Source organism: Sabethes cyaneus, chromosome 3 (assembly GCF_943734655.1).
Source record: "Sabethes cyaneus chromosome 3, idSabCyanKW18_F2, whole genome shotgun sequence".
NCBI classification, from domain to species: domain Eukaryota; kingdom Metazoa; phylum Arthropoda; class Insecta; order Diptera; family Culicidae; genus Sabethes; species Sabethes cyaneus.
The window spans coordinates 147,866,007-147,891,771 of record NC_071355.1 but is presented as its reverse complement, the minus strand read 5'-3'; the positions used below and the strand labels follow the sequence as shown (position 1 = coordinate 147,891,771).

The 25,765-nt window shown below is 43.4% G+C and overlaps 1 protein-coding gene across 6 annotated transcripts in view; it reads left to right on the top strand.

Moving 5' to 3' along the window:
- Window positions 1-25,765, top strand: part of LOC128744612 (uncharacterized) — a 115,681-nt gene that overhangs the window by 72,273 nt on the left and 17,643 nt on the right. For all 6 annotated transcript variants that reach the window (XM_053841750.1, XM_053841746.1, XM_053841747.1 and 3 more), the window contains exons 4-7: window positions 18,613-18,757; window positions 23,903-24,090; window positions 24,166-24,409; window positions 24,490-24,587. In XM_053841750.1, the coding sequence (XP_053697725.1) occupies window positions 18,613-18,757; window positions 23,903-24,090; window positions 24,166-24,409; window positions 24,490-24,587 (675 nt within the window). The remainder of the gene's footprint in view (window positions 1-18,612; window positions 18,758-23,902; window positions 24,091-24,165; window positions 24,410-24,489; window positions 24,588-25,765) is intronic.

Sequence of the window (25,765 nt, the reverse complement as noted above, 5' to 3'; positions counted from 1 at the left end):
CACAGCACTGGATCCCATCCATCGTAGCTCGTCCATAGCTTTTGTCGGTTTACACTATCATATACCAATTCGGCTTTGAAATCACTGAATAGGTGATGCTTGGGGACTCGGAATTCGTGGCACTTCTGGAGGATTTACCGTTGGGTGAAGATTTGGTCCGTTGTAGACCGACCTTACAAGGAGCCGGGCTGATAACTTCCCACGAATCTGTTGGCTATTGTCGATATAAAATGACTTGGGAAAGCACTTTGTAGGTGGTGTTCAGCATAGTGATCGCTCGATAGTTCTCACAGTCCAGCTTATCGCTTTTCTTGTACGTAGGGCAAATAACTTCGTCTTTTCTTGCGGTAGTCGTTCCCTATCCCCAATCTTGGCAATCAATTGATGCAAACAGCTGCTTAACTCGTCCGGGCCTATTTCAACAAATTCCGCTCCATCCTGCCATCCTTTCCTGATAATTTGTTGCTTTGCAGCCGCTGGATGGCTTCTTTAACCCTCTACCGGGTAAGACCGTCTGTACACGTCCTTCGCTTTTGAAGCTCCAGAGCCACATACGAAATTTGTCTTAAATTGACAATTTGAAAAATATGTTCAGAACAGAATTCCTGACATTTTGATATTAATATTACAACATTTTGACCATGCGTTTAAAAGTTATCTTTCAAAAACAAGAATTCCGAAAAATATGGTGCGAATATTCCCTTTTTATTTTGATAAAAAAAGCATCTGGAACATAATGTACGACCTCAAATTTTTTCTATGAATAGTTTACATGCAATATTTCAATTTTATGATATATTTGATTTGAAAAAAATATTTGGGTAGTGCGTTAGGCATGAGAAACGAAAAAGCGAAATGAGAAAAAAAAGCGAAATTGGACTACTTTATACCTGGCGGTTCTTCAGATAAATATTTTTCCATGAAAATTAACACTCCAGCTTCTTTTGAATGTACTTTCATGATGTCATTTGCTTGATCACATCGTTTTTACGATGTTGCCCGTTAGAGGGTTAACTTCCCTTATTGTTGGAAGTGGCACATCTCCGTTGCTTGCTGCACCAATGAAGTCACCTCACATCTATCACTATCACTGTATTCCGCCTTCACTTCATTCATCGTAGTGCTGCTTCCACCTTTCGATCACCACACGGTCGTCTGTCTATACCTCCATCTTTATCTCTTTCGCCCGCGGTGCGAGATTCGTTGAGTCTTTGATAGAACTTCCGTGTGTCGTGAAAGCGGTAGGGGGAAGTCCTGTCCTGTTCTTTCCAAATAATTTTATGTTTCCTTGTTTTTGAGAAATTGCTAATGTCCGGGCATAGAGGCCTGTCCGGTCAAACAGGACTTCCCCCTACAGCTGCTCCAGTTCCTCGCGCTCCAACTCTTGGACCAACTTCTTCTCCTGGAAGAGCCGAATTTGCTGTTTCGAATTCTGCTGGTTCTACGCAGCTTCAATACCCACGTCATCCAGTATCTTCTGGCACTCTTCGTCAAACAATTCATTACGCCGATTTGGTGTTACACAACCTAAGATGTTCTTCGCTACGCTGTTGATGGCTGTTTTCACGGCACTCCAACAATTCGTAAGAGGGGCTTCGTCCAGCTCACACTCTTCCGGCAGCATGGCATCGAGGCATAACGCATAGCTTGTGGCGATAGCCGGTTGTTTCAGTCGTGTTAAATTATACCGTGGCGGATGTCGGAATCGTATACATATATGTTGTTCACAGAAGTTTTTGACGGAGCTTAATGTTAGTGATAGAGTTGTTGTCCGAATCAATGTTAGCGCCCCGATAGGCTCTGACGTGGATAATATCTTAAATGTGCCGACCGTCAATCAGAACGTCTATCAGAACGGAAAAGCAAAAAGGTACTAGGTTATGTTCTTGAAGGCGGGTGAACTGTCCAATCTCCGGCTTAAATTCCTCCTCTTGTGACCAACCTGAGCCAGGTGTGCGATGGGAAGTAGTGTCTGCAACTCGAGGTTTATACGCCTACGCCACTCTCCGTTATCCGTTTATACTCCGCCAAAAATAGTCCGCAACATCTTTTGTGCAAATACGGCAAGTGCATGTATGTCTTCCGTAGGTAAAATTACTGTATCAAGTCTGTAGAGGACTATCGGTCTGGTTAGCGACTTGTATATCGTCAGCTTTGTGCGGCAGCGTATACACCTTGATCGAAGCGTCTTTCGGAGGGAAAAGTAATTCCTCGACTTCTAGCTTGAATGCGTCGTTAAATCTCCTTACTCGTATTATTATGTGCCCAGAGATCCCAAATATACGAACTCATCAACCGCTTCTAATTCATCGTCGTCAATAGTCACTGTTCGTGGGAGGCAAACGTTTTCTCTGAAACCTCTTCCTACCATATATTTGGTTTTCGATGTATTTATTTGTAACCCAATCCTCCTAGCCTCCGTCTTAGATTGCCTCCGGCATCCTAAGGTTTCTGGTAATAGTTTCGAGGTCGTCTACGAAGGCTAGGAATTGGCTACTCTTGCCGAAGATTGTTCCTCTCGTTTCGATTACCTCTCGGCAGATCGTACCATCAATAGCGATATTAAATAACACACAGGACAGTCCATCTCTTTACCGCAACCCTCTGTGCGATTCGAAAGAACTCGAGAATGCTCTCGAAACGCGCACCTAGCACATCACTCGATCCATAGTAGCTTTGTTTCAGCCGCATCAGTTCCGGAAAACCGCACACCTGCATTATCTGCCATAGTTGTTCATGCTCGACTGAATCGTATGCGGCCCCGAATTCCACAAAAAATATACGTGCCTCTTGTACTGCCGACATTTCTGGAGGATTTGTCGGAGAGTAAAAATTTGGCCTTAGTGGCACGGGGTCCCATAAAACCCGCCTGGTACTGTCCTGCGAATTCTCTTGTCATTAGGGATAGACAACGTAACATAATCTAGGAGAGCACCTTGCTGGTGGCTTTGACCAGCGTTATGCGGTGGTAATTACAGTAATCCAGCCGATCGCCCTTTTTGTAGATGGGACAAATCACATCTTTCATGGAAATTTTTCCTCCTCAGAGTCGTGGTCAGCTTCGCGGCGATGCTTAGACTGTCGGAAACAGAGATGTCAAAAATGATGTGCAAGGTTTATGAACATGTATTATGTCGCCGCTATTATGGCGCGTAAAAAGCTGGCAAGTCTTTGTTACTGCCGCCAACGCCCAGTGTGCTCTTTGGTCAATTCTGAATTTTACTTACTTACTTATGAGTCCATGTCCGCCGGTCCGTCAGAACAAAGGGATGAAATCAGAGATCTCCACTGCTGACGGTTACCCGCCATGGCTTTTAGCTGTCACCAGGACAGGTTCTCGTCTACAGCCCGGATGTCGTTGGCTAAGCTGCAGTGGTTGGAGAATTCGCGAAAAAGTGATCATTTGAATCGATGAACATCCCTCATGAACATACACTATTCGCCTGCCTCGCCGATAATGCACGCATCAGCTTTGAATTTTATCACGAACAGAACCTCAATGTGAACATCAGAATTCGTTCAAAAATTGAATATTGAACATTGAGTGTGTTCGATTTATCGGATATAGAATACCCGGGGACGCCGGAAAGTATTCAAAATAATATTACCACGAAAAGGGAATAGTTTAAAGGAGTGTTAGTGGCTTTACAAGCAGCAGAAGACGGTAAATCGCACTTTTGCGTTGCTCACGATATTCGTATATTCAGCGATGCTATGAAGCGTGAGTGTATGTTGCTCATTGTTATAGGCGAATTGAACCACTCGCGTAGCTGTTTTATCATGATAAAAACCGTTGCCGATGCTCGGTGTATCTATTCATTTTGCGAGTTTTCCAACCTCTGCTAAGCTGCGTCGCCATGAGCCTCTGGGTGTACCTCTTCTACGCTGTCCTTGTGGATTCCAGTCGAGTGCTTCTCCGCAGACCTCGTTCGCTCCTTTCCTCAAGGTGTGTCCGATGCACTTCCACCTACGTTCACGAATTTCTGTGGCTATTGGCCGTTGATGACACCGATGATGGAGTTCCTCATTGGATATCCAGTTGTCAGGCCACCAGGCACGAATGATACATCACAGGCACCGATTAATAAATACCTGCAATTTTTGCGTTGTCTCCGCTGAGAGGCACCACGTTTCGCAGGCATACAGCAGTACGGACTTAACGTTTGAATTAAAGATTCGGGTTTTCGTAAGTAGGGTGATCTGGTTTGAGCGACAAATGTTTTGCAGATCTGCAAAGGCACCCCCGGCCTTCCTGATTCTTGCGGCGGATGGTCTTGGTACCACCATCGAGTGTTGTCTGGTTACCAAGATATTGAAAGGCGTCTATCTGCTCAACTTGTTGTCCCGCTACTGTGAGGTTGGTGGAATTGTCAGTGTTCACTACCATAGACTTAGTTTTCGCTACATTGACTGTGAGACCTGCTGCTTGGGAGCACTCGGAGTGGTCATCTAACTTGTTCTGCATATCATTTCGGCGTTGTGCGAGCAAGACAATGTCGTCGGCTAGGTCGAGGTCATTTAGCTGCTCTATCGTTAGAGGATTCCAAGGCAATCCTCGATTTGGTCTACTATCAATTGCTCCAACTAATATCTCATCCATAACGATGAGAAACAGAAGTGGTGATAAAATGTAGCTCTGTCTCAAGCCAGCAGTAACCCTTATGGGGTCGGACAAGTCGCCGTCATGAAAAACCTTGCACTAGAACGCCTCGTACTGAGCCTCGATGAGATGGGTTAGCTCTCCTGGAACTCCTCTACGCCTAAGTGCGCCCCAGATGTTTTCGTGGTTGAGTCGGTCGATCGCCTTTTCCAAGTCAATTCTGAATTGCTGATTCTTAAGCATTTATGGCCTATTTCCAGTCCATATTTTTTCAACTGTGTAGCCCGGTTTTGCAAAACAATATCGGGATGAAAATATCAATTTAGCGTAATATCGACGTCGTAAGTTTCGATAAAATACATCGCAATATCGGCCTTCGAACATTGATATCTCGGGTGTCGATGCGGTTGCGCTCAATACTAATCAGAACCACGACGGCTGCTTATTAAAGAAAAATTAACAGTCATTAACTTTTCGTTGGAGGACCAATTTCGGAATCTGTTTTTGGGCCCAAAAGTGGGGTTCTGTTTATAGAAATGTATTCACAGCATTCTTCTTAACCAATCTGAACACAGCGAATATATTCTCATGAAGAGAATTTTTATTTCAAACAAAAAACTGCTTTTGAAATTTGCACAATCGATGTCTACTAATTTCACCTTAAGCAGGTCAAAATTGTACAAGTATATTTTCTTACACACAATCTTCACAGCCCAATCTCGTGGATAGCAATACCAGACAAAAACAAACATGGTTCAAATGCGTTCTGGTGCAAAACATACTACGAATGTGTTCTAGTAACAAATACGAACCATTCGTAATAACGACATTTACCATGGAAATTAAGCTTATGAATTTTTGTTTTTATAGCCTACGGCTCGATCATCTCTTTTCTACGAATGTTTTCTAATGGTATGAAATTTTTTAACATACATTACAAATGTTGTTTTACGAATAATTTTTGTAAAAAATACGAAATTTATTATGGTGTACTTATTTATCGAAAGTAACAAAATCTTCTTGATTTCTTTTATGAATTAGCTTCTCGGATTGCAATTTAAGTGATAGGTATACACATCAATTAATTTTCGAAACAACTTTGATTATTTATTGTCGTTTGTCGGTTTGTATATGATTGTAAAGCCTTTCTGAACAAAAATAAAACAAAAGAAAATTTTTAACGCACAAACATACACGTGCACATACGGTCGGTTGCCAGCAGAGCAGTATTGACCGGTGAACGTGTGCGGTGCGGAATATGCATACAGTTACAGTTACATACAAAGTGCGGTGCATAATTTCGCGATACGTTTCGTTACGCCTCTCCCTAATACCGTCGTAATTGATGCTCATCGCCGGTGCGTTTCATAACGCCGTAGATTGGGGTAACTTTGACTATCGATCCCCTTTATTTGGATTATTTCAAAACTTTCTGTCAAAAATGCTGGTCTGTATACTTTTGAATTGGACAAATTTAGACAATTTTATATCCATCATTGACTAGTAATTTTTCACAGACCCGAAGAAAAAAAAAGTTATTTGATTCATGACACGTGTTCGGTCATCTAAAAGTTTATACACTTATGCAGTTTCGATTAAAATTATTTTTGGTACTGTTAGATCGAAATTTTAGATTATCAAAATTACACAGGTATACTGTGTTAATACCTATCGATGTGCTTACTTAATTTTACGCATTAGCCTGCCACTATCACAATAGGTTAGGTACCTGATTCATTTTTCTACGCGCCGCTCCATCCAATTAACAACGGCCGGTCGCCGCCGCGGCCGTCGTTGTCGGTGAGCTGCATTTAGACAATGAAGTAATAAATTTTGAAAGTGAAACTGGGAGCAGCTTACAGATAGCTCACGTATACGATGAATAGTATTAGGTTTAATTGCGCACTTATTCAAATTGGAATTTATATGCTGATGTGGTCGCTTTTCGGAAACAAAAAGCCTCACTCAGAACCTGCTCGGTAGTATTTAACACAGAAGCTTGCACCCGTCGTGCACCGGATTTTGTACGCTCTTTCCAGTGTACAGACCTAAAGAGCCCATTTTTTTTCTGTGACTGATGGCTTCCACACTTAGCTACAGTGTACTTTTGTTGCTTTGTACTTTCAAATGATCGAGATTAGTTTTTATTGGTCACGATTTAAATTTATTTTCGTGTGCAGAGCGCCGCTCTTTGTGATGCATTTTAACTTTCATAAATAGAAACTTCTCCGCAATAAGCTTTATTTTTAAAAGGCCTTTCCAGCTTAGATGCTGAACTCTATTGAGTGTTGATTGTAGCGATGTCACACCGATTACAATCGGTCGACTACACATGCCACTAATGTTACACGAGGATAGGAAATGGCGGTAGGAAATTGAACCATATATTTCTCATGTGAGTGGGCTGACTCTCGGGAGCAAAGCTCACTGTGATTACGCAAAAGCTTATTAGCATGTTAAATATTGATACAAATTGCGCAATTTCTGTGCTATCGCTATTATTACTATTCCATGGAATACAGCTTCTCTCAGAAACTGGAAAGGAGGAAATTGCTATTGCTGTAGATTCATCGTATGTGCACGTTAATTTTTAACTTTGTTTGGTTATGTAAATTTCACGACAACTTATCTTGAACAGTGGAACTAGTCATCTGGCAATAACAATAACGGCAGTTGGCCGTGGTGACCTACGGAATTGATTCACGCAGATAGATGGAAATAATTGCTGAATCGTTGGGTCAAGGTAAACTCTAGTTCCAGAACTATCAATAGTGTACCCGGCAACCATTATGTAATTCTACGTCGATTGATCAAATACACTTTTTTGATTTCTTGCTGGAGTTACCAAGCTTCGCGCCTAGCAACTGTGCTGTCATTATGCATTTCCTTGGTTGCTCTCGGTTGCTCCCAATACAAATAGAATCACACAGCTGTTTCATATGATGGTATGCGATTTAAATTCCTCGATACTGCTGTAAGTGACGTGTAACAGCAAGCTGTCAAGTCGAGACGTGCTACTTTCCAAGGTGCGGAGTAAAGATGCACGTCAGCACATCACTTAAATGCACTGTATATGTGTACCACGTGCCACCGCACCGGCGAAGTGTTCGACGAGTCCGGAAAACGAAGTAGATTACAACAATGGGTTTTCTAGACAGTTTAGTAGATAACAGATTAAGATAAAGGATGATTCTGCCTTGCCTGGGTCAGTCAGCAGAGCGCGCATTCACCCGGCCGCGCCTAGTGCACTGGCATTCGCTACCTCGGCCGGTAGTCAAGTGCATATAGACGTATATTAGTCGTACGCTGTTCCGGGCTACAATCATAAGCATCATTTTTGTGATATCGTTGTATGTATGTAACAGCGAACGCGACGCGTAAAGAAACGACAGCAGGTCATTTCAGGAAGTTAGATTTGTATGAAATCGTTAATAAATTGAGATCGCGTCATAGTGGGAGCAGTAACGGAAAACAAAATTGCATCAAGTTTGGTTTCAAACTCGAAAAAATTAGATTGAAACCCGCTGGCTAAAGAATATATGCGAGGAGTACAAATCTCAATAAGATAATTAACTTAATAAGAGGTGTTGCACCTAATTTGCTCTTGTTCTGGCTGACATAGTTGATAAAATAACAAGGAAAAATCAAAATTTTGCTTCTTTGAGGTCAAAAGAATAACTACTAATAACAGAAAAATACTACTTGTATTCATAGTTTGGAAAAACATTTATTTTGGTATGGATATCATCACTACGACCAGCATTTTTGATCTATTGTGATCTTATCCAGGTGTTTTTCCGCACTTCGTTATTATTGCAGTATCGCTATAGAGTGAGCGAACCGCTTATTATCCGTGTCGGTTATTAAAGTGTCGGTATTTTCACCCCTTTTTTCCTTCTACGCTTTTTACTACTTTTTAACCAATCTAGCTCTAGAGCCAGAAAGTAGGGAGACGTGTTATAATTTGTCCTTGGACAAGAGGCTTCATTCGCACCACGAGCAAGTATCATTCTGATAACCAGCCCCCGGTTAGACGCTTCATGGTCGGTAAAGCAGAATTCAGCACAAAGTGAGGGTGTTTTTTTACGAGTAGGGAAATCTGCTTAGCACCTTAGAAGATACGGTACTATCAGACACCTGAGAAGACAACTCAGGGAGTGGGATTAGGTATCCCGACCCCCCTAATGGGGTGTGAGAATCCAGGCCCACTTAAACCCTACTCGAGTCTCCAGCCTCCAATCCCCCCTGGCACCACCTCTGCGATATTACTTCAGGGAGGGACTATTGTGCTTAACGCACTCTCTTAGATGACTACTGGACTATGGTAGTTAGGCTGTTTATTCGCCGTTGATCGGCTCTCCAGCGGTTTTGTAGCCGCATTGACCGCTACCCAGACGTCCGAGCTGGAAGACATCCTTTGAACTAAGCTATCCGGAATAGTGTCCTGTCCGCTCACTGCCATCATGTTGCTTTTCGCGCCCGCGAAACGAAGAGGACCCCGCATGCCCAAACTTGTGCAGATACTGTCTAAAACAACCATGCCCTGACAAAATCTGTGTCAGGTGGAAGTTGACTTCGCCGTGGCGCCTGTATCCCACCCGGATAGTTCCGGGATAAGTCGATGTGTCCACCTACCTTTTGTGGAATTAGACCATGCCCACTGCCATGTGGTCATCGAGGCCGATCTTGTGGTACTCCGTATGCCTCTAGTTCCAAGTTGGTTGAAGCACTCTACGTGCTCGCTGATGATGATGCTAATAGGCATCATACCCGTTAAGACGCAGATTGCGTCATGTGAAACTGTGCGATACGCACTCGCCACTCTCAAGCACATAAGACGATAGGTGCCTTCCAGCTTGGCAAGATAGCTTCGCCTTCGCTTGCTGCCATATACTGCAGAGCTATTAGACATCATACGAGACAATGTCGAAATAGCTGTTGAAGCCTTCTTGGAGGCATAGTCGACGTGGCTCCCGAACTTGAGCTTTTCGTCGACCGTGACTCCCAGGAGTATTAAGCACCGCGTTGACGAAATAGTGCCTTCCGCGCACAATAACCTCCGTTTTATGATGCGCTAGCTCCAGTTTCCTAGATAGCATCCAATCTTCCACAATGCTTATAGACTGTGCAGCCGTTAACTCAACCTCTCTGATAGATTCACCGTAGACTGCCAAGGTGATGTCGTCCGCAAAGCCGACAATCACCATCCCTACCGGGAACTTTAGCTGCAACACCTCGTCATACATGACGTTCCACAACACCGGGCCCAGTATGAAACCTTGCGGAACTCCTGCGGTGATTGGAACGAACTTCTGATCCTCCTCCGTGTTGTAGCATAGCACGTGATTCTGGAAATAATGTTCCAGTATCCTGTACAGTAGAGATGGTCGGGTAGCGGAAAATTTACCCGAAACCCGCACCCGTACCCGTACCCGCCGGGTTCGGGTCGGGTTCGGGTATTGAAAAAAAATAATTTGCGGGTTCGGGTCGGGTACGGGTTTTTAATTCTTGTTTTTGAAACCGGGTACGGGTCGGGTCGGGTATCTCTATTGACCACATTTAACACTAAAGATGGTCGGGTACCCGGGCCCGTCTCGTATCCTTCGGGTTGCGGTCGGGTTCGGGTTTCAAAAATAGCAAACTTGCGGGTTCGAGTCGGGTACGGGTCTTTAATTTTTTTCTTAATCGGGTACGGGTCGGGTTCGGGTATTCAAATTTTCATACCCGACTATCTCTACTGTACAGGCGACAGCGGTAGACATTCCAAAGCGAGTTGGCTTTGGAGTCCCAACTAGCGCTAGTAAACGCATTTCTCACGTCGAGCGTGATAACTGCGCAATAGCGGATACCCGTCCTCGTACGCTGGGTTGCAACCTCGGCTGTCTTAGTGACAGACAAGATGGCATCCACGAGTCTCCAGCACCGGTAGTGTCGAGCAGGCAGAACGGCCTATATGACGAGGGGAAATCGGACAACCGGCGGAAACTCATATGCGGACAGAGAAGGCGGCACTCATGCGAAGTCTGAGTGTAAACTCTCCGCCTGCAAATGACGGATCTCGGTAGAAGCATGTTCGATGAATCTGAAAATACTGAGAACCTGAGCAGAGGGTCCAAAGCCCCCAAAGGAGGATAGTTTTATTAGCTGTTATCCGTGGCGGAAAAGGAAACGGCACACCTGTCGCTCCAGCTGCATCTACGCCGGACAAGAGAGACATGCTACCAAGAGTGGTAGCGGCGTCTCATCAGCTCGATGCCATTATCGAGTTCGTGGCAGGCCGCAGCACCTTAGCGAAGGACCTGAAACAAAGTCTGCTCATGTCTCGGAGCACCATGCGTGCTGCGACGAAGGAGCACAGTGAACTCGAAGCGCGAGTAAAAGTGGCAGAGAAAGAGACCGAAAAGACGCCTGTCTCGAGGTCTGCACAAACGGATGCCTGCCCGTCAATGGCTGACCATACCGTGGCCCTCGCGACTACGGAGCAGTCTAACGACAGCAAGGCATCCGCTAAACGCGCAAGGCAGTCTCCAGGGGAAGAAACCCCCACGGGCCCGAAGAAGCGCCTGATAGTACAGGGCCGTAAGCCAACCGAAGAACCCACTGAGGGTAACAAGACGCTGTTAGCGTCCGACAACCAGTGGGAGTTGGTCAAAAAGAAGAAGGCCAGGAAAAATAAGGAGGATCGAGCTCTACCGAAAGTCGGCAGGAAAAAGAGGAGCAAAGGCGATGCCCTTATCCTCAAAACTGAGGGGCCGAAATATTCGGAAGTTTTAAAAGCCATGAGGGCATGATCAGTTGAAGTGTCTTGGCGCGGATGTGCGGAATATCCACCGCTCTCGCACAGGCGACATGATCCTTGAACTCAAAAAGAATGCCACTGAAAAGGGTTCTGCTTACAAAGTGCTGGCAGAAAAGGTCCTTGGAGATAGCGTGCAGATCCGCGCACTAACGCCCGAGATGACTCTCCAGCTTAAAAACCTAGACGAGATCACCCAAGCGGGCGAACTAGCACGAGCTCTCAAGGAGCAATGTAACGCGATGGTGACTACCGAGGCAGTTCGTCTGTGCAAGGGACCGGTGGGAACCCAGGTAGCAACTATAAGACTTCCACTGGTAGACGTCAATGCAGCCCTGAAAGTGGCTAAGCTGAAGGTGGAATGGTCCGTATGCTCACTGAGCGTGTTCCAGCAGCCGGAGCCCTGCTTCCGGTGCTTTGAGATAGGGCACAGGTCCTGGAGTTGTAAGGGCTCAGACCGTAGCCACTTGTGTAGGAGATGTGGCGGTACGGGCCATATAGCGAGGGACTGTACTGCGCCACCCAAGTGCCTGATATGTACCGGCCAACGGGACGCTAAGCACACAACAGGAGGCCCGAAGTGCTCGGCAGCCGCGCCGGCAACTAAAACACGGACGTAGTGCAGGTAACGCAACTGAGCTTGAATCACTGCTACGCGGCCCAGCAGCTGTTGTACCAAGCAGTTACTGAGTCGTTGACGGACATTGCAATCATCTCGGACCCATAGCGCATCCCTGCCGGAAACGGTAACTGGGTATCGGATAGGTCCGGGACGGCGGCTATATGGACGACAAGCAGGTTCCTGGTTCTCAAGATGTTATGTTAAGACGAGGGATTTGCGCAGACGAGGGATTTGCTGTTGCTAAAGTGGGTGGAGTGTTCTACTGCAGCTGTTATGCTCCGCTGAGTTGGTCTGTCGAGCAGTTTACGCGAATGGTAGACCGGGTATCAGTTGTGCTGTCTGGTCTAAGGTCGGTGGTTGTGGCGGGTGACTTTAACGCTTGGGCGGTATAGTGGGGAAGTCGTCGCACGAACTTTAGGGGTCGGATTCTGCTTGAGACTGTGGCAAAGCTCAATCGTCGATCGTCGTTGTCGGCACCATAAGTACCTTCAGTAGGAATAGTGCGGAGTCTATCATCGACGTGACATTCAACAGTCCTGGTCTGATAGAAGACTGGAGGGTAAACAATGGCTACACTCACAGTGACCATTAGGCGGTCCGCTATGGCGTCGGTCAGATAACGAGGCGGCAGGCGGAGGGTAGAGCCGACAATCCAACCACCCGTGGATGGAAGACATCATACTTCGATTCCGAAGTATTTGTGGAAGCGATCCGAAGAGAGTGCGATGATTGCGGTATGCCCGATCCGAACGCTGATAATTTGGTTGAGGTACTGTCGCGAGCGTGTGACGCCACCATGGCTAGGAAAGGCCGATCAAGGTATGGGAGGTCACCGACTTACTGGTGGACAGATGAAACTGTGGAACTCCGCGGAGCGTCCTTTCGTGCGAGGAGAATTATGTAAAGAGCCCGTTTGGACGAAGGCAGGGCTGAATGTCGACTAGCACTTGTTACACGCGCAGCGCTTATACGTGGGATAAAAGCTAGCAAACGAGGCTGCTTTGAAAGGTTATGTGCTAGCGTCAATGCGAACCCGTAGGAAGATGCCGTAATGGAAAAGACCAAGGCCACCCGACTCAGAAACTGCTTGGTGTAACAGATGCTGAGCCGTGCTGCAGTGGTTCAGGTTCAGGTTGTGTCACTTGCACTATGAACATGTCTTGGTCGCCGGCACACCGGCCTTGGCACCTCCCGTTACGTGCTTTGCGTCCCGTATACCGGTACAGATCAAGCACTTGGGAGGCTCCGCGCAGTCTCTTGCTAAGGTCAGCATTGCCACATCTCCTGCACAAGTGACTCCTATCTGGCCCCTTGCAGTACCAGGCCTTATGCCCATGCTTGAAGCACGGGAAGCAAGCCTCCAACTGCTTGAGCTCGCTCAGTGGGCAAGCCGATCACCCCACTTTCGACCGGGCGGTGGTGAAAAGTTCAGATTGCCACCGCTCGAACATGAGTGCCCATGAGCTGACCAATGTCCTGACACGTGCATGCAACACAACCATGCCTACGACTGAGCAGCCAACGAATGGTCGTCGCTCTGTATACTGGTGGGACGAGACCATCCCAGCAAACCACAAATCGTATAATTATGTGTGAAAATCATCTTAAATATCGCTAAACAAACTCGAAATCGTACATAAAGCCTAATAAAGCGCACCCTAGTTTACATTTATTCGTACAACATGATAGTAACTGATCCACACACGATTTTCGTCTCAGAATTGTATAGGATTATGGAACTAATCATGTTAAATCGGATTTCATCATATGCAAATACTTATGAATGTGAATTGTTTTCATATAATTTGCAGTATGTATATTGCCTCCAAAACAGTACGCATATGCTGGTTTCGTGCATCGAATGCGATTTTTCTAGATATATATCGGTACATATATCATATTTGTTACTTTGATATACGTACGAAAATGTTTGCTGGGATCGATCTCCTCCGTTCCAGATGCCATAGAGCAGTGGATGTCGAAGCGCGTGTGGTCAAGCTTAGAGTGACCAGGTTGGCGCTAAACAAAGAGGCTAGGTAGTAAGAAATCCTACTTTCCGAAGCTATGCCATGATGCGGATTCAAACTTCTGGAGTGGTGCTTACCAGGTGATGATGAAAAAGATGATGGGTGCATCTGCTCAGCCGGAAACCAGTTTAGATTCCGCAAGGGGAAGTCTACTGCCGATGCCGTCAAGTCCGTAAAGCCCATGAAACAGAGGAGGCGGGGCTACAGGTATTATGCCATAATCACGATCGATGTCAAAAAAGCCTCTAATCGTGCGATGCGATCACGCTAGCGCTTCATAGGAAGAGAGTACCGGTTACCGGTCCATCTATGCAAGTTACTTAAAAGCTACTTCGAGAACCGGACGCTAGTGTACGACACGGCTGATAGGGCGAAGAAGTACAAAGTGACAACCGGTGTTCTACAGGACTCGATTCTCGGCCCTACGCTCTGGAATGCCATGTACGATGCGGTGTTGAGGCTCGTGCTGCCCACTGGGGTCGAGATATATTTTATGCAATGTTTTAACAAAACTCATTTCAAAATTTTTCTAAAATATACAAGTACTCTAAATTAGAACAAAGTCAAAGCACTCAAAATTCGATAGCATCTTTTCATGAAACTTGCCGATAACTCAATGAGTTCAGATGAAGTGTTCTGGATTTAAGCTTCATATATTTATTCCCGTAACGAGTTTATATCTTTAGCCTATAGTTTATCGATAACATATCGGTTTTCCTGAACACATTAGGGGGTATTCACGTAGCACTTGTTATGTTGTGTTTACGATGTATTGCGTATTTATACTGCCGCTATTCGCATAACAGTTCCATCTCCATAGAAACTGGGAATGTTAAACGAATAGTGGCAGTATATACACGGAATACATTGTTTACGCAACATACCAAGCGCTACGTGACTACCCCTACTATGTTATACTGATCTTACTCAATACAGGTTGACAGTTATCTACAAAAAGATAACCTAAAAGTTCATATGTGTGTGTATATGTAGGATGAAAAAGCCGTCGCTTTGAGTCCAATGCCATCATAAGTACGAAATGTTCCAAATTAATTACGGGTCTTGCATCAAAACGATGACAAATGGTTGTTCGGCACGAGGCTACGATAATTGAAAGCATAACGCAGTTAGACCTGGGTTGTTGCCAAGCCGCGCGCTTTGTGTTCCAACTCGTGTGCTCCATCTGTGCGTACATTTGAATCAATTGTCTCATGTAGGCTTCCCTTGGATAATTGTGCTACTTTGCGGCTGGTCGTAAGTTCTGTGCAGTTCGTTAACTTTGGTAATTTGGTGGGGTTGGGGAGTTACTGATAATAATTTTTATTACTATCGTTTTGGTTTGTTTGTGCACAGCAATTGTTCAATCCCGCTGTTTTTATGTGCACCCAAACTGAAATGTACAAAATTCTGAATGGTGTGATACTTTTTAACTAATCATCTAGTTTATTATTATGCTCTAGTTGTTAAAATTGTAATAAGCTATAATAGCTTCAATGAATTAAAATTAATTAATCACCATTCAGCTGTGAAGTTTATGTTTCATAAATAAAGGATATTACGTTCGCCAATAGCAACGAACTGTAGTGACGCTTCCTCAACAGTCGGTTGCAACTTCGAACGATCCTACATAAGTATTTTCTTTTCAACTCGCCCACATAACTAATATAATGTCATTATATATCATCAGCTTTACAAACTGTTCATCCATAATTCGTTTCTGTCTGTCCTCGAACAGAACGATGCGGTGGAACCAGTACTACTATTTGCTTGCGATTTCCGTAGACGCGGCTACAAGTGGCGGAGGGAGGGAATCGACATAAATAATGCTATAAGCAGGAAATTTGTGCCTGGAAACACAACTCGGCAACAACAGTTTGTCTAGCATTTTGGCCAGTACACATGCGCACAGTTCCGCCACATTGCCGCTGCCGATAGATATTCGAGACAGCGAACGGAATAGTTCACCCCGTTGGGTGGTGCTCTGTCAGCTGATTTTGACATTTTGATAATCGGCCTGGATATATTACATACTTTCAATACATAGTCTCATAGCTGATAGCCGGTCCTTTCGACGACAGCCCTCGGATGGGGTTATTCGGGAACAATGAACGGAATGTTGTTTGCATAATTTATGAGCGTTACATATTAAACACACTGCTGTGAGTTAATGCCTTTAGAACTCTGGGTGAACATTAAGGAGTGACTTCCCGGTTGGTTCTAATATCATAGCAGATTTACGATCCTAAAAGTGGAATAGACATGTTGGAAATTTTCTTTGGAAATGTACCTTTTCATTAAAATGTAAACAAATTTTCTTAGCAAGGTAGGAAAAATGAATGATAATTTTGAAAACTGTCCTTATAAACAGCGCATGACCCTGTTAAGGCAATCTAATTGAATCAATTAGTACGAAAATTCAAGGCAATAAGCGGATCGAAATATTCGGCATCGACCTAGGCGACGAAACAAGGACATACAGATCGCTATCGCGGCGACCGGGTGCTGCTCGAACAGCTCGAACCCTGTAAACTCGGCATCCCACGTAACTCTGCAGGAAATCTGTCGCAAAGGAGAGAAATTTTGGAAAACCGCGGCGGAAAGACCCAGCTTGCATCAACAAACTGGGAATGGGCTTTGTAGGCAGAATGCAGGATCGCGTGAAAGATTGGAAGGCGATCAACGAAAGAATTTATCTATTGAGGATAAGGGATCGTTTCTTTAATTACAGCATCATCTACGTACATTGCCCACACGGAGGTAAACCCTACGATGAGAAGGAAGCGTTCTATGAAGCAATGTACGGCAGCTGCTCGCCATGGAACATCAAGATCGTCATTACGCCCCGGTCGGTAGGGAAGTGATATATAGACGGGGATGGGACCCTATAACCTACACACCGACACGAACGATAACGGTCAACGATGTATGAACACCTTTTTACTAACGTACAATGAACCGGATTGATCATGTTCTCATAGATGGCCGGTTCTTCTCTAACATCGCGACCAAACGTTTCCTACATGGTGCGGATTTGGACTCTGACCATCACCTAGTAGTAGTATATGTACGCTTAAAATTGTCAACCGTATGCCGGATATGGATGCCTCCCAGTGGACTTCGAGGTATGACGCTGGCCTAATAAGTCAGTCGTCGTATGTTCGATTTTCGGCTGGGAGAGACTGTTAGAGTCAATAGGATCGTAACAACTGGCCCTGCAATTGTCCTGTATTCTAACAGCTTACTGCGAAATCTGTCGTATAAAAACAGAAGGTCAAGTTTTGGTAACGGAATGCAGCACCTAGGCTTTGCTCTGCTATACCGGATACGTCAAACCGAGGCACTGCCTTCTTTCGAGAAGATAGGTGCTTCACACCTCGAAAACGGAGGGGAAGACGCCATCGGAGGAATGGAAGGAAGGAGTGGTTTGTACCATCCACAAAACGAGTGTTCGACTCGGCTGCTGTAACTAATGCGGTATAAAGCAAAGCTGGTATACGTTGCCTACAACGTACTCTCTCAGATCCTGTTACGCCGGTTTTCACCGATAGCACAGGGTTTCGCAAGGAATTACCAGGTGGGCTTCATGGGGGGTCGCGTAACTATGGACCAGATTTTCACCATCTGACAGATCTTCCAGAAATGTCGGGAGTTCAACGCGTCAACGCATCACCTCTTTGTTGATTTCAAAGCAGCATACTATACAGTCGATCGATGGCGGATAATGCTCGAGCACGGTTTTCCGGATAAACTGATGCGACTGATCAAAGCTACATTGGGTCGCGTGATGTGTTTCGTGCGCATCTCGGGGACACTCCCGAGTCCCTTCGAGACGTGGTGAGGGATGAGACAAGCTGACGGCTTATGCTGCATACTGTTCAACATCGCTCGTGGAGAGGTGATCAGATTTTCACCAAGGGTAGGCATCCTCTAGACTTTGCAGTTGGCTTTGATATAATAGCCAGGAACTTTACGACGGCGGAGGCAATCTACGCAAACTAACGTGCGCCTCCCACGGACGGTAACCGTTGATGGCCACGAGCTAGGAGTGGTAGATGAGTTCGTGTATTTGGGATCGCTGGTGACCGCGGACAACAACATTAAGAAAGAGATCCAGCGACGCGAGAAATCGGGCCCACTTTACTCTTCGCAAAACGCTACGATCAAGAAGCATACGTCTTCGTAGAAAGCGGACAATGTACAAGACCCTTGTTAGACCGGTAGCTCTTTATGGACTTGACCCCGTGAAGCTGCTCACGGAGGACATACGCGCCATTGCCGTGTTCGAGCGGAAGGTACTGCGGACGATATTTTGCGGAGTACAAACTGCAAGCGGAGAGTGGTGGAGCTACAGGCACTGCTTGGAGGGATTCCCATCGTATATCTGGTGAAAGTCGATAGGTTACGGTTGGGCGGACACGTCATTATGATGCCGGATGACAACTTAACGAAAACAGTTCTCTTTAAAATCCCTTTTGGTCTGAGCCGACTGGGAAATTTTATCTCTATCATCCTAATAAACTATTTTCAAAACAACATTTTAATCCCATTTCCATTCTTCTAATTACAGTGCTACTCCGGGTATCCTTTTAAGGACCACAACCCACCGGACATCGAACTGATCAATTCGTTCTGCAAAGACGTTGACGATTACTTACGAGCGGATAGTAAAAATGTTGTAGCCGTACACTGCAAAGCTGGCAAAGGAAGAACAGGTTAGTAGGAAGTCCTTCTCAATTATACGCACGTTGCTGATGTCGGTCTGATTAACGAGTCGGAGTTGAAACTTTTTTTTTTCTTCGAATGTTTCCGCTAGTGAAAGTTTAATACAAAAACTGTTTTTATGCCAACGTAAGAACCGATAACTCAATATTTAGTAAACGGGACATAACACTAATAGTTCTTACAAACGGATAGTTTACCTTTTAAACCGACCGGTTTCGGGAAATAGGTTTCCCATCAACGGTTGGACATCACCCCGTTGATGGGAAACATATTTCCCGAAACCGGTCGGTTTAAAAGGTAAACTATCCGTTTGTAAGAACTATTAGTGTTATGTCCCGTTCACTAAATATTGAGTGAAAGTTTAATTTTGAGTTCTCATTAAGGAAATTTGCAATGTTAAGTAAGTTTCACCTAATCGTAGTCTGTTTTGAGAAAGGCAAATTATTTTTTTGTCGTTCTTGCAAAACGTACGGTAAAACATATCTACAACAAACGGACATAAATCAGCGAAACCTATAATTGATTCAGAGCGACAGTCGATGTTTAGTTTAGCGATATGAGCGGTACCGCTCGCTCTTATCCGGAAAAGGGCTTGGTTTGGAGCCTACAGGAAGAACAGATTCGCGAGCTAATGCACTCACCTGCGCTCAAATTATGTACTTCTAAAAAGATCCTTGAGCTAAGCAATTACATTTCAAACAAAGGTGATCATTAATAAGCTGTCGAGTATCACTTCCACTCAGTGGCAAATAGGAACGGTACACTGTGTGCTGTTTAATGTTTTCCACTGGCAGTGTCAGTACTGTTCAGCTCGAATCGAGCTAAATCCCTACTAAGAGCAAACAGCTAAGAAGCCTAAATACGGTATTTAAAGCAATTAACTTGTTCGTGAGTCTCCGGTTATAGCCGGACCAGCTCCAGCACTTAATGTGTCTTATTGAACTTTGAAAGGTGAGAATGCTCCTATTCTCTGTTGCAACTGCACTACTGCAAGGAAATCATTTTATAGCATTCTACCTACAATTCATTCGCAAATGATGAATGATATTCTATTTCGATATGGTGCATAATAATCTCCCAGTCGGCCGTGAGATGCGATTCTTAATTTAATTGTCCTAACAAATATGGCTGTAGGCATAACGGAGATACAGGTTTTCAGCTCACGATAAATTATAAATAGATCAGGTTTGGTTCAAGTTCACTGCAAAAGGCAGAGATAGCAAAAGTGGGTTCAAATGCGGTCATTTCTGGTGAGATTTTCCGTGTCGAAATTTTTTACCATTTTCTTTGAAATTCCACTTTAAATCGAATATTAAGGGGACCGAAAAAAGGTTTGTTGTCATGTTTTATTTTACTTAAAAATAAAGTTGGAAGTCCTTTTATTCTTCAACAATAGTTATTTGTAAGAAGTTGTTTCCTTGTTTTATGATTAAACACAAAGGAATATCACCAAACCGGCAGCGAATGACTGCAGCACTCCTCAATGACATATTTTCTCTCATACAGATCTTTTCAATTATTCAGTCCTTTTCGCGAGATGAAAACACTAACGACGGGAAACAAAACATTTTCCACTTGGACTGCTATCGCGGCGCAGCTGCCAGACAAAACTGCCAACCCGTTCCAGGTCTGCTGAGCTGTTTACATTTTCGCGCCCTCTAACTGCTCTCTCACTCTCTCCTCCTGTCACTGTGTCTGCCATTATGTGTGCCATCGGGAAAACAAATGAAAAGAGCGCAAAAGCATAAAAACCCTCCTCCCAGCAGCGAGCGGTACCACCCTGCTGCATTGGAATCTGATCCACAGACGTAATCCTTAAATAAAAATACGACCAGAAAGTTTAATGGCATGCAAAAGAACCCCTTTCATCCGGCGGGGGGTTTCACGTACCTATTCCATTTTGTTTTCCATAAAATGAACCGGCATGCCATGAGCTAGGTTGCTATCCAGCCAGACACATGTTTGAACTTTTTAGCAGGAACGACTGAAAAGGGTTCATGGCCCCCTTAGCGGCGATAGCCGGAATTGCCCTGCCAGAACATGCATGTTGTAGCTCTAGGCAGGTGCACAGCAACCGGAAGTGCCGTCTGTAGAAAGGAATTCTACAAGAAAATATATACGGATGTGTCTGTATGCTTTTAGTTCAAATGACTATACAATGTACTAAAAGGTATTCACAATAATTCTGGCAAGTTATGTGATGTTGTACTTCACTTGTATTCTTTCACTTTATCTGCCGCATAGTCAGCAAAGAAACTCTTCCGATCTGAATGACGTTTTTTGTCGGGGATTTTGGTGATTTATTTCACAAAACCTCAGAGTTATTGGAACCGTCTAAAAATGTTAGTTATCAGTAACAATTTTTAATGGTATTTCCCGTTCGGTCTTACTAATACATTCTTTTCAAAGCTGAATATTTTTTTAAATTGATGAGATATTTAGGGTTCTGACTCCACTTCTCATTTAATTTGGTTAGAAACCAAATTTATCCGGACTTTTTGTAAACCTAAACGCAGGAACAGAAAAACTAGCCCCAAATGTAACACAAGTTCGTGGGGGGCTCCGTAGCCGCAAGGTTATCGAATCTGCTTTGACAAGCGAGTGGCCGTGGGTTCGAATCTTAGTAGAATCAAGCTATTCCTTGTCAAGTGACTTTAGCATGGGTTCATTCTCAGGCCCCTCATTTACCGTTCCTTCATGCTGAATTCTATATTTACCCCCTGAAGCCTCTTGGCAGTGCCAATGTCCCTCCTATAGTTTAAGTGTATATTGGTCAGAGGTACGAATGAGTCCTCGTCAGGGACGGCTATAATATGGGATAGTACTGGCAGCGAGGAATAAGTGGGTAAAGTAGATCAAGCTTTTAAGGAAGGGTAAACCCCAATACGAGAATGGATCTCAACAATGAGCAGAGCATTGGGCAAAATTCCCAAAAGTATCGATAATTGAATATCGATATCAAGTCCGCTGCTTTATCGATACCCTCGACATATCGTTCGCGAAGTATCGATATTAACCTTATCGATCTTCGCATAAAATGCTGCACGTTTTGATCGTTGTTTGCATTTTTCCTGATATTTTCGAGTGTGCGGCCATTGGCACAGCTGAAATATTACCTTATCCTATCGCCGCGCATGAGTCTTTGAAAGATGGCAACACCTTAAAGAACCGAGAAAAAGTTATAGAGAACTTTCTGATATTCTATTGAACGACAGTTTTTCTCAAGGGAAGGATTGTTTTGTATAAGGATGATATAAAAGTAGTTATCTTATGATTTATATTATGCATTCAATTGCAAGTAACGAGTTTTTAATGTAGAACTCCATTATTTGGAATGATTAAAATTTGTTTGCTTTCGTACTTAAGATGCTGACCATTAGTGTTTACCGTGCAAGCACCATATTCCAAACGGGGCCTAATCCTGGACAGTTGCAAATTTTTCATAAATATTGACAAAACTCTAGCTATTAAAACCATTTTAATAATATGAAATCATCAGGTGTAGTGATTAAACTGTTTAAATAGCTAAAATTTTGTCAATATTTATGAAAAATTTGAGCGATTCCACGGAGTTTCGCAAAACGATTTTAATTTGTCATTTTTGATTTAGCTGAAACTTTGCATAGATATTCTCCTTAAAAAAGATGTCATTTTACCGTATCAATGTTTTTTTTAAGATCTCGACTGCTTTATCAAAAGGGCCTAACCAAAAATGGTACTAACGAATTAAATATTTTATATTGGAAAAATGGTTGGTTTAATCGAAATGGTGTCTTCAGCAAAGTTGTAGATAATAAAATTACCCTTCTTTTTAGATTTTTTTTAAATATGTGTACTGTAAAAATTTTTTTTGTTGACAAAAAACAGAAAATAAAATTAAAAAGGTAAATATCTAAAAAAGTTGATTTTTTAAAAATTTTATTTTTTGTTGTATTAAAGGTAGTAATATCTACTACTGTTTCTAAAAGTTTCATGATGGACAAATTAAAAGCGATCAAGTTTTGAAAATTTCAAGTTTTTTTTATTTTCACCAAAAATTATTTTTACAGTGTATAACGTTTTATAAAGATGCGCTTACATGCTGCATTTTCACCGAATATCTTTAAAACAGCTATGGATGAAATCGGGAAACAAAGCATGCCTGCAGTATTACTTGTTTTACTACAAATATACTCAAAATATCTAAAAAGACTCATTCGTGGTTTGAAATCAAATTTAAAATCATAAGAAACGCAAAATCAGAAAAGTGTTGCAAGTAACCCCGTTTACTGGGTAACTTGCAACACTTCTATTTTCGGTTCATTCTACAGATTCATTTAGTTGATATTTTGTCTCATAATCATAAATCAAAAGTACTGACCACTATACAAGTTTTGGCTACTTACACTTGGACCTAAACGGTGCACTTCGAAAGTTATACCAAGTCATAGTTCAAAAGTGTTGCAAGTATCCCCGGATAATAGTAACTATAATAGCTTGTGATCTAAAAATAAAAATTAGTCATAAAAACTATTATAAAAGTAAAAGTTCAAACTGTTATATAAGCATACACAAATTACGGAAAACTAGAGTACATATTAACCTGTACCAAAAATTTTCTCCGGTCACAGAAAAACTTGACTATTTTGTAATCATTCAAAAATGGAGAAAAGTCTCAGGAAGGCTAAAACGTCCAAATGGCACTCGAGATTGAGGAAGTTGATCATAAACTTTCTCGTGGAGATAATTTTATTTACTAAAGCTGTAATCTTCATTCGTTATCACCATTATGTCAGTTAGCCTAGCCAACTAGTCTGAGAGGTAGAGGTACCTTTTGGAATAGTCATTGCAAAGGTTATCTCGACCGCTTGCGCGGATGTTTTTATTACACATGCCACCCGCAACCTAGCAACGTGTTCTCTGAACATTGATTCTGAGTGTTCTACATTTGAAAGTTATTTGAATAAATACTTCATAAATTCATTATGAAATTAATTCATATCATTTCGCTTATCAATATTATTTATCAATTGTTTGACGATTGTAAATATGCAATTCTACCTTGTATTGCATCACTAAGGATTTCATAAATGCTCTTTGCGCATAGTAGGACTACCGAATATACTTATCTCTGTTTTTTCAACATCCTTTTTCAGGTACCATGATATGCTGCTACCTGTTGTACAGCCGGCAATTCAATACGGCCGCTGAGGCGCTTCACTACTACGGCCAGAGGCGCACCAGGGACAGTAAGGGCGTTACGATTCCGTCCCAACGACGATACGTCGAGTACTACGCGACACTGCTTAGGAGCAGTGAAACCTACCGCCCGGTGACGTTATACGTAAGTTGCAATCGCTTCCGCAGGAGCTATGGTATGTGTGATTCGTTCTAACTCGCTCAACGTGATCCTTTGTAGATTTGCGAAATACGACTGTCGCACCCGATTAACGTTAAGGAAGGCACGATCACCGTTAAGGGACAAAACCCGTTGCCACTGCCGGAGTTTAAACGTGTCGATGACAGCTTAGTGACGAAGCTTGACTATTGCATGCCACTGGCCGGGGATGTTAAAATCGAATTTGTCAAAAGTTTGGTTTTGCGCAAAGAGAAACGATGTCACTTTTGGTTTAATACGTATTTTGTGGATAAGATGGCGTCAAGTTAGTTTCCCTTCTGGCAGAAGACTTTGGGTTTGTTTTCGCGTAAGTTACTAACGATAACATTTTGTTGTTTATTTTAGAAGACGCCGAAGGAAATTTGTTGCTAACACTTAGCAAATCGGAAATCGATGATGCTCACAAGGATAAGCAGCATAAGGAGTACCCTAGTAATTTTACGGTAAGTTAAATATGTGTAGATAACGTGTGAAGATTGAGTTTAATTTCAACATTTTTGGTCGAAACAGCACTTAATCTTAGCACCTGAGAACAAGTCGATGCAAACAATCGGCAAACTTGTTTGTGGCAAGTTCCGCTCCGATATCATTACTGCATCTTTTGTAGTGGATTTGTTGTTTTCAATTCTCAGAAAGCATCCTTAGCTTCGCTCATCGTTCGGGGTGGCACATTTCCGCCACTAGCTGCACTGACGTCTTCATCCTTCTCATATACCCAATTCCAATGTTTATCGAAATGCTACTTTTATGTTCGGTTAACATACAATTATTTATCAAGATACTCCTATTGTTATTCCGACAATTTCGTCTCGCGGTACCAAGCTGAATGCGTTTACCTCTAGTTTCTTGTAAAACGTTTGCGTTATATGTGATCAGTATAGCTCTTCTTGACTGAAGTTTTTGGAGCGTCTTAGTAGAATACGAAACCTGGAAATTAAATAAAAAGAAAACTTATCCAATTTAATTCTACCTACTATGTATATTTTATTCTTGACAGATACGTATTTCGCTTACGATTTGCAGGCTTCCTTAGCGTCTGTTTTCGAACTAGCGTTTCTTGCGCTTCATATTGCTACATCTCCTGCTGGCGGCGTTTCTTACTTAATTATTCTAGCTGCGACAGACGGTCTGTTATCGATCCTACGCAAACGAATTATGATCTTCCAGTACTGCCGGTCCTGGGTTGTCGAACACCAGCTGCACGTTCATCCCTCGACAGAGAGGTTTACCCCGAACTTTATACGGCCTCTTCCTTATTTTCTGCTGAAAATAGTTTTGTCTACTCTTTTGCTGGGAATTCTGGGCCCTTGCACAGCCCACCGTAGTCTATTACATTGTATCAGCTACATTGTACATTCACTATATCAGCATATTTACATACTTGACACAGCTCATAGTTTGTGCTTCTGCGCCACAATCCGTTTTCTATTTTGCCATCATGTATAGATCGCCGAATTTTACGCTCAAAAACTCCAAGCACTTGTCGATTAGCGTCCATGATTCTTGCCGGTGAAGGAAGCCACCGAAAAGGCATTAGCGTTCTGTGCAGCGCTAGTTTTGTGTAAATTTGCAAAATGCGAGATTTCAGCTGGCTACGTGATCCGAAGAAAGCCCGATTGGC